Source organism: Lontra canadensis, unplaced genomic scaffold (assembly GCF_010015895.1).
Source record: "Lontra canadensis isolate GAN:19392208 unplaced genomic scaffold, GSC_riverotter_1.0 scaffold2, whole genome shotgun sequence".
Taxonomy (NCBI): domain Eukaryota; kingdom Metazoa; phylum Chordata; class Mammalia; order Carnivora; family Mustelidae; genus Lontra; species Lontra canadensis.
The window spans coordinates 11810406-11825770 of record NW_022630996.1 but is presented as its reverse complement, the minus strand read 5'-3'; the positions used below and the strand labels follow the sequence as shown (position 1 = coordinate 11825770).

Here is a 15365-nt window from a genome sequence, read left to right as displayed (position 1 = left end):
GATGTATGCATAGATACGCCAAGCGGTTCCCAGGCAGCAGGAGCTATTTCTTCCCTCCTTCTTCTACCCGCCCGTCCCACTGTGCACTCTTGGCCTCTGCTGCCACCTCAGCTCGACAGAGGTCACCACCTGTATGTGTTAAACTAATAAGCCTTTGTTCCTAGAAGAGCTGAGTTCTTAGCATTCCTGCCTTTATCAGGTTGCCCTGCGTTTTCCCTTAATTTCACCGTGGACGTAGAAACACTAAGATGGATCCCAGTGAATCTGACATGGTCTGCCTGCGCTTACAGTGTAGAAGTCACAGACTTACCCCTTGGCATCACAGTTGGCCCTCTCGGCCTGTTGGTTCAGTGGTGAGAAGGCCAAAAGGCCAGATGGCCGTCTCTGCTACCAGTTTTTTGTTATTGTTGGTTTAAGATCTTTATTTATTTGACACAGAAAGAGAGAGAGAGAGCACAAGCAGGGGAAGTGGGAGAGGGAGAAGGAGGCTCCCTGCTGAGTAGGGAGCCTGACATGGGGCTCAGGACCCTGGGATCATGACCTGAGCTGAAGGCAGCCGCCCAACCGACTGAGCCACCCAGGCGCCACTCCTCTGCTACCAGTTTTAATGGAGTCATTGTTGCAGCTGCCCACGGAGACATTCCTTCCCCAATACCTGGAAACCCACCTAGCCCCAAGTTGGGGGAGGGGGCAAGAATTGAACCTCTGTAACTGTTTATAATCATGAGAGGAAGGGCCATTCCTGCTTTTATTCGTAACTTCCCAGGCCTGTATTTTCTTATTATGGCAGCAAGGGTTGGGGATACTTGGGGGGAAGGGGTTGGAGTACTGAGTCAAGCCCTCCAGCACTCCAGCCTGGTAAGTGTTAGCTTCCAACTGGACCCTTAGCTGAATCCTGCAGGGGCCATCGCACCCCTCTGTCAGGCCAGCTCCTTCTGGGGGGATGGCCTAAGCAGCGAGAAGGGCATTCTGGGAACATCAGCCCTCCGTTATGCTTCTTTTCCTGTAAAAGAAATTTCGTGGCCAGAAATACTGTTGAATAGGATAGCAGGATTGTCAGTAAGACCTTGGGGAAATCTGACAGTGGTGCTAGTAGAAACAGGTAAGCGGTTCTGTTAAGTGGCTGTGACAGCGGTGGGTACAATACTGCCCCTTCTGAGAGGAAGAAGCCTGTGGGAGTCCGGTTCGCTCTTTGAGCTGGTCCTTGCTCTTCCGTGATTAGTCCCACATCAGAGGGGAGTGCGCTCCGGCAGGTTTCCTAGGCTCCTGGGCGATAGGAAGCCACGGGGGAGACTGGGGGAGATTTGAGGGGAGAGCAAGGGAATGTCAATGTACATGGCATGGGACCAAACAGAGCCCAGATCTGCAGATCAGTCATTCTGAAACAAATTATTTGTGATGTTTCTTTCCTAAGTGCATTTAGTCTGCTGAAGATGCAGATTTTTTTTTTTTTTTGGCCTTTCTAAGATTTCAGCCGATAACAGAACCATTTAAAGACTAAATGGAGACAATTTTCAGCATCTTTGGCAAAATTCTCTTAAATGAATTCTTGTTGGATAGACCTCCTTTAAGATTATAATTGTGTGGTAAAATTAAATTAAATGGGTTTTACACTCTTGGCAAAAATCTCTTAAATGAATTCTTGTCAGATCAAGCTCCTTAAAGATTATAATTGTGTGCTAAAATTAAGCCTCACAGGTTTGACACGTCTGTAGTTTTTTTATAGGCATCTACGTGACCATGTTGGCCTACCGCTGGCGAAGGGGGCTCCTTGCGCGGGCCTCGGTAGCTGGCCCACACAAGTTTTAAGTTCTGGTTCCTGTTCCCAGCTCCGTCCGATGACCTGTGGGCCATGACTGAGTGCCTGTCCCATCTGGATTTCTGTTACTCCTCTTTCTCAGGGTAATGATGATTCTGCTGCCCGCATCAGCCAAATATATATAATGTCTTCCTTCATTAATGGGCTCGCAGAAGCAGCAGAAGGTGAAGAGTATGTAGAAATTCAGATCTAGAAAGAGAAATAGTATTGGCCCAGATGCTGGGCGGTCATTGTTCTGGCAGTGAGATCCTCTATGTCGGACAGTGACGGCATCTTGAGCAAGCCTGGAGCCTCGGTCGGAACCAGCCAACCACCCATTGCCTCCCCATGTGGCCTAAGTAACTGTAACATCCACATCCTCCTATTTTCCATGCTAAAATTCTTGATGTGTCCCTTCGAAACATTTTCTCATTTGTGGTAGGGTTTCCAAGTTTTGTTTTTTAATTAAAAAGTAAACATGCTCTTTGAAGAAAATGTGGAAAATACAAAAAAGCTCCAAGCACGATCCGGTTACACAGTTAGCATTTGGATATGTAGACATCCGGCCTTTTTTAGTTTAGATAGACATATAATCTTTTTTTTTAATATCCGACAGTACATATAGTTATATAACAGCTTATTTTACTCAGCTGGGGATCGTAGCTAAAAATAAGCCATAGCCAATATTTTTCTATGGTATCAAGTGTTTTCTACTATATAATTTCTAATGCCTGCGTAGTTTTCCATAGTGTGGATATACCATAATTTATTTAAGAAATTAGAAGGTTTAGAGAAAAGATCTGTAGTCAAGCAGCTAAAGCCATCCCCTTAAGGTTATTGTAACACATAAAAACCATCCACCAAGCTCTTTGACACACACAAATCCTCCAAGGAATGATTTGTGTGTGTGTGAAGTGGTTATAACTGTCAATCATTTATTCCCAATGTCATGGCTTCCGTGCTCCCTCCAGGTTGTTAGGGGATGATTATGGATTCCTATCAAATGAGATGTGTCCTGTGTATTCAACATGAGGCGGTTTGTATTTTTCTCAGTCTGTTGCTCTCCCGTCGGAGGAGGTTAAGCAAATCTGAGTGAGCCAAAGGGAAATGGGATAGGCACCCAGGGCAGGAAGCACACCGCAGACTTGCCCAAGGCCCAGAGATCCCCCCACAAGCAGATTAGACTTCTACATAAATACATTTGTCTTGATTGTCACATTCCACCCAGGGTTACACCTACACGCATAAAAATGCCTCCGAGCCTGTTTTTCAAAGCTGTTTGCCTCCCCTGTTGCCTTTTAACCACCCGGCTTGGAGGCATTTTTTGTGTTATATCTATCAAAGATGATTAAGGGGCTGGGGGAGTTGATATATAAGGACAGATTAAGAAAACTAAATATTTACAGCTTGACTGAATGACAGCCACAGAGAAGATGCTAGAACTGTCTGCCGGGCTCAAATCAGGAAGAGACATTGTTTTGCTTTTCCCGGTAACTTGATTTTAGGGATATCTAAATTCAGGGAAAGATTTCCGAGGTTGACATCATTTATGCTAATTCGATCATTGTGTCAGTTAGAAATTGCATTTAGCTGCTAGTGGCAGGAACTTGGAATCACAGTGGCCGAAACAAATAGGGTTTTATTGTCCCTCCGGTGACACGAAGCCCAGAAGCGCATTGTCTGGGCCTGCACTGCAGCTCTGTGGTGGCGTCAGGTCCCCCATGCCCTCCTAATCTTTGGCTCCATTATTCTCAGCATTGTTCTCATAGTCAAGGTCATCTGATGTTCGAAGAAGCACTATTGCAGCTTCACCTGCCATAACTGCATTCCAGAAAGGCAGGGGGCACAAGAGGTCCCTGCCAGCCGAGATTGCTCAAAAGGGCTTTCTTGGAAGCCCACTTACTGATTTTGGTTTATAGCTCATTGACCACCGCTTCTGCAAGAAGGGCTGGGAAATTGAGCAGGGGATTGTTTTTTGTTTTGTTTTGAAGTTGAACACACGCCTGACCCCCAGTGTCCTTTGGACGCTGACAATCCCAGTGTCCTTTGCCTAAGAAGGCACGGGATGATGGATACTGGGCAGGCAACTAGTGGTTTCCATCACAGTAATTTACCTCTTGAAGATTCTCGGAAATCCAGGCTCTGAGACATGGTGACATTTGCTGTGATGCTACGAGGTTCCATTTGCAAAACTAGCCCTTGAGATCTAATTGACTTACTTCTGATCACTTGTCTATTTTCATTCATTTATTGTAGCATTACCCTGGGTTGATGCCAAATAAACCAGCCATCTCAACAGCCTGTAGAGTGATGATAACTACAGCTTGTTGGCTTTCACCAAGTTCCATGCGGTGGGTCACGCACCTCACATCACCTGAATGATTGTTTCAAAATCCTCCAAAAGGGGTGGAGTGTAGAGAAAGACAGGTAAAAGAAGACTGACCCGTGGGAGATTATCCTACCATTCTCTCTACTTTTGGAATTACTGAAATTGTCCCAGTAAAGGTTTCTGAAGTCCCCTCTGATGTTTATATTACTTCGTCCAAGGTCAACACCCTCACCCCCAGCTAATGAGGATCAGAGACGCGAAGCCACGTCCCTCCGGCAGTAAATAGCCGAGTTAGGATTCAGCACTAGGTTCGGGTGACTCTAACTCTTAGTACTCAAAGAAAGCATGCTTTCTGAAACTGGTTAGAGATGCAGACTTTAGGATTCCACCCCAAGACCTTTCGCAAGACCGCTGAGTCAAGTTCATATGTGCTCTTCTGGTTCCTGGGCGGAGTCTCTGTTGCCTCCATGCCCATAGCTTACCCAACTCAGTCACTCAAGGATGACTTTTCCTTAAAAAAACTGGAACCCTGCATTGAAATAAGAAGCCTCATGGGGACTCACTACTCGGTAGCACACACATTTTTTAATAAGTTTTAATTCACAGCCGTTGTTTCTCTCCACATGGAACGTCTGCTTTGATGCTGGGCTCCATCGATGAAGCATTGTCCTGACTCTGTCACCTGTTACTCCTCACCTCTGGCTTAAAACGTAATTTGGTTCCTGCTCCTTAAAATAAAGCCTTTGTTTCTGCTCACTTAAGGTGTTCTGAGTTTTAAAAAGCTTTGGGACTTTCAAAGAGAACTCTCCAGGTGCCTGTTCCAACCTTCACCGGCAGCAGCTCTGCGTCCCTAAAAGACAAGATTTTTCTCCCTAGCAGACTCCGTCATCTTCTGTCATTTCAGCCCTCTGTATTTCTGAAAGGTAGGGCACTGTGGGAATTAGACAGTCCCAGCTCTGCCACTCACGTGTTATGTGGGCACAACGGTTCACCTTCTGAGCCTCCGTTTCTGCCTCCGTGCTGTGGTGGCACTGCATGGTCTCCAGGGGCCCTCCCAACTCCCTCCTCCTGTGACCCCACAGAACTTCATTTTTTAGCCTCCCCCCCACCAGATATCATGAGCATGCTGGCTTTTGTGTGCAGACTATCCAACTTTACTTTTCCAGTCAGTGAAAGGATCCAGCATTGGTTTTTATTGGTCTCTCTTTTCTAATAGTACATACCTTACCGCCTTGTAGTTTGCTTCGGATCCCTTTTACAACAAGTCAGGGAATGAATGAAGGAGGCCTCTCATCCATCTCAACTATAATCTGCTCTCTTAAAGAGACTAGACCCTCTTTGCTTTTGACCATTTTTTTTTAAAGATTTTATTTATTTGACAGAGAGAGAGATCACAAGCAGGCAGAGAGGCAGGCAGAGAAGGGGGCTGGGAAGCAGGCTCCCCGCCAAGCAGAGAGCCCGATGCGGGGCTTGATCCCAGGACCCCGAGATCATGACCTGAGCCGAAGGCAGAGGCTTAACCCACTGGAGCCACCCAGGTGTCCCTGCTTTTGAACATTTTAAAACATTTTCTAGCTGATTAACGTGGTGGTTTTATTTATCACAATAACCTTCAAACCATATACATTTTTCATGCCCTAAGCTTTTGGTCAGTGTCCATAGCAGAAGAGACAAGGAAAAAGCCACAAGAGAGCGGGCATCAAAGCCATCCCCAGGGACCATCACTGTCTAGGTGAGGCCCCATGCTGTTTCCTGTTGAAGGTACGAGCATCAGGGAAACTTCATTCTTCTAAGAACTGTCTTTCTCCTACTGGAACAATTGTAAGCAGGTATATGATAGTTTTCTCACAACAGTAAACCTGGGAAAGATAGCATGCTATGAAATACTGACAACCCTGCCTAAAACGGTATTGCCCACCCCTCTCTTTTCCACACTATATGTGAAATATGTTTCTGATTTGTCTCGTAGGGCAGCCTTTGGCAAGGAGTCAGAAGTCCTTATTGGGAACCTGGGAGATAAGCTAATCCCTCCGCAAGACATCCTCCGTGATGTCAGTGACCTCAAAGCTTTGGCCAACATGCATGAAAGCCTGGAGTGGCTAGCAGGTCGAACAAAGTCAGCTTTCTCCAATCTTTCTACGTCCCAGAGTAAGTACCTATACGGCAACAGTTGTGGGGATGGCGGAAGAAGCCAGACTGGGTAGTTTCATTTGAAACACAGGTGCCTATACATGTCCCCATATGAGGGGTGTCCCAAGTTGTCAGAAGGTCCATGCTAGATCTGTGCAAGAACTCTGTGTAGGCTGCACCTCTCACTTTGTGATCCTGCTAACGGAAGTAATCTCCACTTGCCTGTGTGGAGCATGGAAAGCCAAAAAAGGTTCACGTTCACCATAGCTTGGTACTAAACCTTCGAAACATAAAATCGTGAAAAAATGCACCACTGTGTCTCCAGAACAGAAAACAGTGCCTTCGTCCTCCTTACAACTTCTCAAGCATAGAACCGTCCCAGAGCTGAGCACACGGCTGATGTTTTCGCTTGAACTGCCGTAAAGCTAATGAAAAAGTGTCCAACAAGAGAGTAATAGAAGTGATGAAGGTGCTAGAAAATAGAGACACCGAGAAAAACAGTGATTCCTGAAAAGGGATAGCTGAGAGAGAACTTACAGGATTCAAGGAATGGCAGGCATAGTATATGAAATAAAAACGGGAAACTTTTTTCTATTGAGGACCAATGACTCTTGAGAAAAATAGTTTGAAAACTTTAGGGCACATACACTTTATTCACTGGTGATAAAATAAATACTTTAGGGCACATCAAAAGCATGAGTTCAGAAGTATGTGTTAGGCCATTAAAATAGAAGCAAAGAAAAAACGATAGGAAGAAGGAATAAAGGTGCTGACAGATTTGAATACATAAATAAACAGCAGGAAAAAAGTAAAACAACAGCAGTAACATGAAGAAACAGAATCAGCTTTGAACTTGATATTAGAGTTAACTGTTAGGAGATAATGAGAACGAAAAAGCCTGCATTGTTTGGGCTGTGAACTTCAGAGTGTGTTATTTATTATCATTGTCTTTTGAAAAGCCATGATTTGGTTAACCCACGGCTTCTAGCCTGGAGATGGAAGAGGTGGGGAGGAAACTCACAGGGTCAATTCTTCCCTGAAATATGCACCCCCTAGAGGCTCAGAATCCGTTGAACGCTCACCAGCCTTTCGCTGATGCTGTAGCTCTCCTGAAACTCAGTTGTGTGTAGGGAAATGGACAGAAGGAAGGGAGCCTTTGAGCAAAATGATATGCTTGGAAGTCGTCTTCAAATACTACTTTTCATTTATATTTTATTTTTATGCTTATTATTTAACGTAACTTTTTATCTGAAGCCAAAATTACACATTCAGTCTCAGAATCTGTAAGAAGAGGGTAATTTGGACGCAGTGTGGGGTCTGAGCAGATCCGCGTCTGGAGATATCCTTGAAAGGCCCTCAACTTTCTAATCCTGTCAGTATCAGGCAGTCTGTCACAAGCAGTGGCTGAAATTACCCAGTATATCTCCCAGCCCCACCCCACTCCACCAAAAATCAAAGTCAGAGCTCATTTCCCTTTTGCTAATTGACGAATAAACAGTTCTGTAAAATGACCCCATGCTGTTTTTCTCAGTTTCCTTTGACCCCTACAAATGCAGGGCTGCCTGGGGCCTGTTGACTAGTGACATCTGGAAGGGGTCCTCTCGTTTGCAGGCCATCAATATCTAATGCTTCATAATGCAGTCTCTTATTTCCAGTGGCTCAGCATTCCAGATTCTGTTCTGTCCATGTGAAAAGGGTTTTGCAAAAGCAAAACGGTCCAGAAGCTCTCTCAAAAGACCCTGGGTGATGCACACAGGCCAACCTAACACGAGCTCTTCTCAAAAAGAGATGTTCTCTGAGTTATGCTCAGCTTTGTAATTGCACGATTTGCCTGTTGTGTTCATGTCACCGAGAGTACCCAGTACACTTGATATCTAATTCTTGTCTTTAATCATCTCTGTTATTCTGACAAAGATCGCTTCTACCACACCCGTTGTTACTTCGTCTTCCTGTGTTCTGTTCCATTTTATAATACGAGCTGTACTCTCCCCGTTCTTTTCAGGGTGATTATTCCACCCAGTGAGTGATTTAAGTGACTATCAGCATTTTGACGATCAGTACAAAACCCAAGTGAACCATAATCACTACTTTATGTTGTATTTGCTAAAACAAAACATTTAGCAAACCTGGTTTATCCTTTGAACAGCAAGCCTGGCTCACCCACACTCATCTGTTCTTTGAATTCCCAGGAGAGATGCCCATTGATGTTTATAATTTGAGCAAAGCAGAGAAGTCTCTGGTAATGGGTTACTTTGACTGCTCCGTGTCAGTGTGACTCTAGAAAGGGAATAAAGGATAAGCTCTTTATTATTCCTTTGAAAAGCGAACCAAGTGATTACCTCCACAAAAGTGTTTCCAAATCTGGAGACAAGGTAACATAAAGAAAACGCCAGCCTTTTATCTAGCACTCAGGGATACTCAGCAGGATGGGAAGAAATCCAGAAAAGAAGATTTTAGGCTTATTTCTTGCTCCACGTTCTGTTAACTCTTTGGGAGATGCGTGGCTTTGATAGAATGATGAAGCTGTTTGTGTTGATAGACTAGAGGAAATTTGCAGAAAATTATTTCCATAGTAGAATGTCTTTCCAAACATTATAGCATGACAGTCACGCACCCAGAACATCCCATGTCACATAGAAGAGAGGACTGCAATTTAGGGGCCGGGCGTGGATGCCCAATCGTCCAAGAGGTGAACGTTGACCATTTCTTCAAAGATAATTTTTCTGTCTCTTTTAGCATTTGCCTAAATGTCACTCTGTCTGTTTGCACTTAAAAGGGTCTCCTCGCCTCAAAGAGGTCCTGAATACATCGAAGGCACTGCTCTTGCTTTCATCCTACTGCCATCCGTGGTTCCTGTTCCATTTCTTCTGGTATCCCCCACCACCCTCCTCTTCCTCATTCCTGTTCTACTTAGGCTTCTTTCCTTTGAAAGAAACAGACAGATTGAAGGAAAAATAATGCACTGACTCATAAAACTGGTAAATCAAAGGCTTCAGGTGTGGCTGGATCCAGGTTTACAAGATAGCATCCTGTCCCAGACATGCTTACACATGTGTGTTCTTTTGTGCACACACACTCTCTCTCCCAGCCCTTCTGTCTCCCTTCCTCCGTCTCTTGGTATTTTCTCTTTATTGCTTTCCATCTCAGGCAAGCACTTTCCGTATGGCAGCATCCTTGGCCACCAGCAGCCCCAGGATTGATCCCAGACCAAAAATGAGCGTTTTTTTTCTAAGAGCCCCGGAAACAGTTCCAGAAAGGCCTTGGATTGACCCAGCTTGACCTCCTCTCATGGGTCCCCCCGATTCTCTTTGTATCAGCCTTGTCTTCTGACTCTGTTTTTCTCTGCATCTGCAACCCAGTCTCTGTCTCCTGCTCTACCTTGTAGAACTCTTTTATGTTCAGGACATGGTTTCAGTGCAAAGAAGCTGAGAAGGATCGTATTTAGCACTGGACATTCAGAATCTAGGTTTATAGATATTTGCCCCCATGGATCACAATTTCAACCTTGTAGTACAGATGCAAGAAAGCATCTGCCCTTTGTACTTTCTGCTGTGTGTACGAATCCTAAACAAAGACTCTGAGATGAACTGTTCCGGTTAAGAAAATTCTCAGCAAATGTGACCTACATAAAAATTGTTGGAGTATATTCAATTTGAAAATTAATGGTTTTGTTTTAGAGATGCGTAGCTTTTAAAAATAGACTGCAGAGAACTAGAGGGGTTCAGGGGTTTATTTTGTCTGTACTGCTTCCTCAGGGGGCCTCCTGTCTTAGATTCTGTAAAAAAAAATCTTCAGGACTAGAGATCCTAAAACTTCCTTGATTACATATTCTGCTCTTTAACCTTACCATCTGGGAGGTCACTTTTTTCTTTCTTTCTTTCTTTAAGTCCCTTTACTTCAGTCTAACCCTCTTTCTTCGGCCTCAGAAATTAGATGTTGAATATTTTATCCATAAAATACTAGATGTCTCTGAAAATACTTCCCTGGCCACTATCTGCCCATCTCTAGATATTAAAGACTTCTGGTCTGACAATCCCAGTCTCTGTATCAAGGGCAACCGAACATGGCAGAATTAGGAGCCCAGAGCAGGACCAAGTTCACTCACACCCTCTTGGTTGGTGAACTTGGCTGTTCGTGAATGTGGGCCCAACCGTAGGTTCCTTTGACCCAGGCTATCCACCTCTGCTCACAGTTACCATGACTGAATTTCTTGCTGAGCCCACATGCAGTATGGGTGGATGATAAGCAATAAAATATGCCCTAGTCTTTTCCAGTCTGAGAAACCGAAAGGTTAAAACATCCCTCTAACCCCCAGGGTGAGTAAATGTTACAATTTTGGTTTCTGGAATTTATTCAGGAATTGTAGTATTAGTTTTACAACTATTTATCTTTTTTTTTTAAAGATTTATTTATTTATTTATTTATTTATTTATTTGAGAGAGAGCATGCAAGCCCAAGGTGGGGGGAGGGGCAGAGAGAGAGAGAGAATCTTCAAGCTGATTCCATGCCGACCCATGGGATCATGACCTGAGCCAAGACCAAGAATCAGGTGTTTAACCAACTGAGCCACCCAGGTGCCCCAACTTGACCATTTTTGAGTGTACATTAGTGTAGCATTAAATATGTTATTCAGCAGATCTCTGGAACTTTTTCATCTTGTACAACTGAAGCTCTCTACCCATTGAACAATTCTCCATTTCCTCTCCCTCCCAGCCCTGGGTAACCATTTTCTATTTCCTGTTTCTTTGAATTCGACTTTAGATACCCTTATGTATGAAATACTGTGGAATCAACAGTATTTCTATTCTGGTGACTGGCTTATTTCACTTAGCATACTGTCTTCAAGGCTCGTCTATGTTGTAGTATGTGACCGGACAAGAAGGAAATATAATACTGCACTGTATGTATCTGCTGGCCTTTTTTAAGCCATTTATCTGTCAGTGGACATTTGGGTTGTTTCCACCTCTTGGCTATTGTGAAGGGTTCTGCCATAAATTTGTGTGTGCAAGTGACACTTCTTTCTTAAGGTGATGAAATTATTGCTAGGGATCTTAGAAATCATCTGGTCCAACTCAGTTATTTTGCCTGTGAGGAAACTGAGGCTTCAGAATGGTCACACCACATGTCTATGCCTGAGTGTGGATGGAAGCAAGTCTTCAAACTCACAATTTAATCTTCTGTCCACTCCATCACTGTCTTGACCAGGACAAGATTCAGTCCTGGCAGTGCTGGGGAGGCTATTCATGCCATGCTTCTATTAAGCCATCCAGGAGGGCCATCAATTTTTTTAATGCAAGCGCTTTAATGCCAACATTTAACCTGTGATCATTTCTGATTACCATTCCCAGTGTATAACCAGAATTTCTATTCCTTAAATTTATAGGAGTAGTGCACATATCCCTTTTGAATTTCATCATCGTTGAGAGTAGGACATTTCTCAAATTTGTCACTCTGTTTTTGTTCTACAAGTATTTGCTAACTTAGAAACTCTACCTGTCTTGTTGCTGTGTTATGTAATAAATTCTAGATACTGCACGGTCTTACACAGCAGCCACTACCCTTGGGTGGCTCTTTAAATTTAAATTAAATTAATCTAAAAATTCAGCTGCTCAGTCACACCAGCCACATTGACAGCAATGCAGTGTTTCCCAAACTTAACTTTGAATTCTCTCTCCGGAGAACATCTCCTAGGACTCTGCTTCCATGGAACGACTTCTGGGAAACACTGGTCCTATGCTATATTTATATAATTTGTTCAGAATCTTTGATTTCTCCCCACACAGTCAGGCACAGGACAGGACAGCTGTTTTACTATTGCAGGAATGTAATTTCATATAATTGGCAAATTTGCACACCATCAGATGATTTCTGTTGCAATTTGGTTGATTATTTGATTTGTTCAATCATTTTTAGAAATGTTCGAGTCAACCAATGTAAAATGAATGTGGTTTCCTTTTTGCTTATTTCAAAGTCGGTTGCGATACTGACGCTTCTCCAGTCACTGCGCACCTTCCTCATAGTTCACAAACGCTCTAATAGAATTCCACACCTCAGTTCATTTTCAAATGCTTAGTATGTCCATCGTGGGGGTCCAGGGATTGATTTTTTTTAAATTAGAATTTTGATTTTGAGGGGTGCCTGGGTGGCTCAGTGGGTTAAGCCTCTGCCTTCGGCTCAGGTCATGATCTCAGGGTCCTGGGATTGAGTCCCGCATCCGGCTCCCTGCTCAGTAGCAAGTCTGCTTCTCCCTCTGCCTTTGTGATCTCTCTCCCTCTCACTCTCTCTCAAATAAATAAAAATCTTCAAAAAATATGTTTAAATTTTTTTTTTTATTTTGGAATAGTTGTAGATTCAGGGTAAAGTTTCAGAGATGGTACAGGGTTTCCATATATATCACATCCAGTTTCCCCCTACTGTTAACATCTTATATTAATATGGTACATTCATCACAACTAATGAACGAATATTGATACATCACTGGTATGTCTTTACTTTATTAGAATTTTCTTCGCTTTTACCTAATGTCCTTCTGTTCCAGGCTCCCATGTAGGATATCATAATGTATTTAGTCATTATATCTCTTCAAGTTCATCTAGACTGTGACAGCTTCCTAGACTTTCTTCCTTTTTGATGACCTTGACAGTCTGGAGGAAAACTGGTCGGGTATTTTGCAGAACGTCCTTCAGTACGGGTTTGCCTAATCTCTTACCGTGATTAGACCGGACTTATGGGTTTGGGGAAGGAAAACCACAGCAATAAAGTGCAATTCTCATCAAATCGTTTCACCAAGAAAAACTCCTATCAATGTGACTTATCACTGATGATGTTCTGGGATTGATTTTTATGCCTCCAACTCATGTAGCCGTCTCCAGACAGTTCCTCCTGAATTCTGGAGCGAGTTTCCACTTTTCCACCATAAATTACTTGTGTGTTTATCTCTCTAGTGACTATTTTTTGACATGATGAATGCATCTCTTATAAGCCCAGTGTTTGGACAAGTTGAATAGCTGCTAAAGAAAATAGTTGTCTACCCTCAACAATTATGCAGTTGATATACATTCTCTAATCTTATGGGTCTGAGAGGCTCTGTGTGGGAGGAGCTGTTTTTTCTACTTGGAGATACTTGATCAGAGACTACAGCCATGTGTGCTGAGCACCACTTAATAAACATACACAATCATGTTTCAGACAAAGCCATGCTGAGATTAAAAGAGTTACCTGGATTTTCTTTACTAAAAAGTCAGCGTGCAGTGTTGACTCCAAGCCTGTGTATGAGTGAGACTTGCTTCCTGGGAAATGTAGAGTAGCAGTTCTCAAAGCTGGCTGCACATCAGTTGTAATCAGTCGGGAGCTTTTATAATTGTGATACTGGGCCCTATTGTCAGAGATTTCCATTTCGTTGTTCCAGCATGTGGCCTGGGCGTCCCCGAGCCAGTCAGATCGGAGGTTGAGAACCACTGGTTTAAAGGATTGGTTCACAACCTTGGCTTATATGAGAATCACCTGTGGAGTTTTCACTCAGACCCTTGCGGGGAGAGGCCCAGACCACTGTGCATTTATCATCTCCCCAGGGGAGTCAACAAATAGCCAAGATGGAGAACCACAGATTGGGAGCCCCCCCGCCTTGTGTCTTCTTTAATTTCTCTTCCTCTTCCTGTTGGGGAAATTATTTGTAGTTATTTTGCCAGTTCTTCTATTCTCAAAAGCTTGGGATTAGCATGACTTCCCACTTTCTGGACAAGAACACCAGGCACAAAATGTTGTACTTTGAGTCTCTGCCAGAGTCAACAGCCCACTTTTGCTTAGCAGTCTTTTAGTTAGTCAAACTGTGGCTCAAATTTGGTTAAAAATAAAAACATTCCTTTTACCCTTCTCAAGCCAGTCAAAGGAGAAGGGCACAAAGAATCTTTGTCTCCCTTAATACAAAAGGCTGCAAATGTCAAACCGATTGAATGAATGCGAAATTGTGTACAAGTCAATTGTGTAACTGAAATTAAGAATGGAAAAGGTCCAGGTGTCTGTATACTCCCATCCCTCACATGCATGGTTTTGTGGCATACCAGGAAGCCTTTATGCATTCCCTGTGATAATTTATCATTTTCTATCATTTTTTTCTGTCTACCTATTTCTTTCTATCTGTCCTTTTGTAAATAAAACATTTCATTCCATTCTAGAAGATGGAATATGAATTCTCCCATTCTAGAGCTCACTGTCAAGGACTTTTTCTGCCTTACTGGTAAATGAAAGATAAAATGCAGACCCCTACACACACACACACACACACACACTGCCGTATGTTTTTCTGCCTTGACACAAATGTGAATAAAAACGTCCCTAGGCAAGATCTCATGGGACACTGTCCTGTTTCAGCTTTGCATTTGTCGAACTATTAAGCCAGAGTTTTCCCTGTCATAATTTCATCTGATTATTTTTAATTAAAACTCCACACGTGGTAATTCCTCTCTTGCTGCAGTATTTACAAGTTTCAAATATTTGTCAACTGTTATCAGACAGCTCCCTGTCAGGCACTGCTTAGCACAACCCTACATATTTAGTTACTCTAATCGTCTTTCTGAGGTTAGGCTTTCTAGGCCATCATCTGTTTTGGGTCTTATTAGTTGTCATTTGCTTGACTCTCCTTCTGTGACTTCACTCTTACCATCCTCCTTCCTCTGTTGGTGGTACCATCCACGTTCATTGCCCTGGTTAACTTCATGAGCATTTTTTTTTTCATTTTTTAGGATTTTTATTTATTGTTTTTGAAAGAGAAAGCATATGTGAGCAGGGAGAGGGAGAGAGAGAATCTCAAGCAGACTCCACGCTGACCATGGAGCCCGACGTGAGGCTCGATCCCACAACTCTGAGATCATATCCTGAGCCAAAATCAAGAGTTGGATGCTTAACTGACTGAGCCACCAGGGGCCCCTCATGATCATGCTCTTTTCTGAGAAAATTAAATTACTGCCGTCTTATATCTCCTTCGTGAGTTTCATGCCCACTGTCCAACTCCAGATTTATTTTGATCTTACTTAATTGGTGCTACCTCTACTTTCATGTGAGCTTTTATCACTTTTTAAAATAATGTCCAAGTATGTTTCCATGTTGTAC

General features: G+C 43.2%; 1 protein-coding gene across 4 annotated transcripts in view; it reads left to right on the top strand.

Moving 5' to 3' along the window:
* EXOC4 (exocyst complex component 4) overlaps positions 1 to 15365 on the top strand; it is a 726477-nt gene that overhangs the window by 605883 nt on the left and 105229 nt on the right. For all 4 annotated transcript variants that reach the window (XM_032868997.1, XM_032869003.1, XM_032869014.1 and 1 more), the window contains exon 14: positions 6097 to 6275. In XM_032868997.1, coding sequence (XP_032724888.1) covers positions 6097 to 6275 — 179 coding nt within the window. The remainder of the gene's footprint in view (positions 1 to 6096; positions 6276 to 15365) is intronic.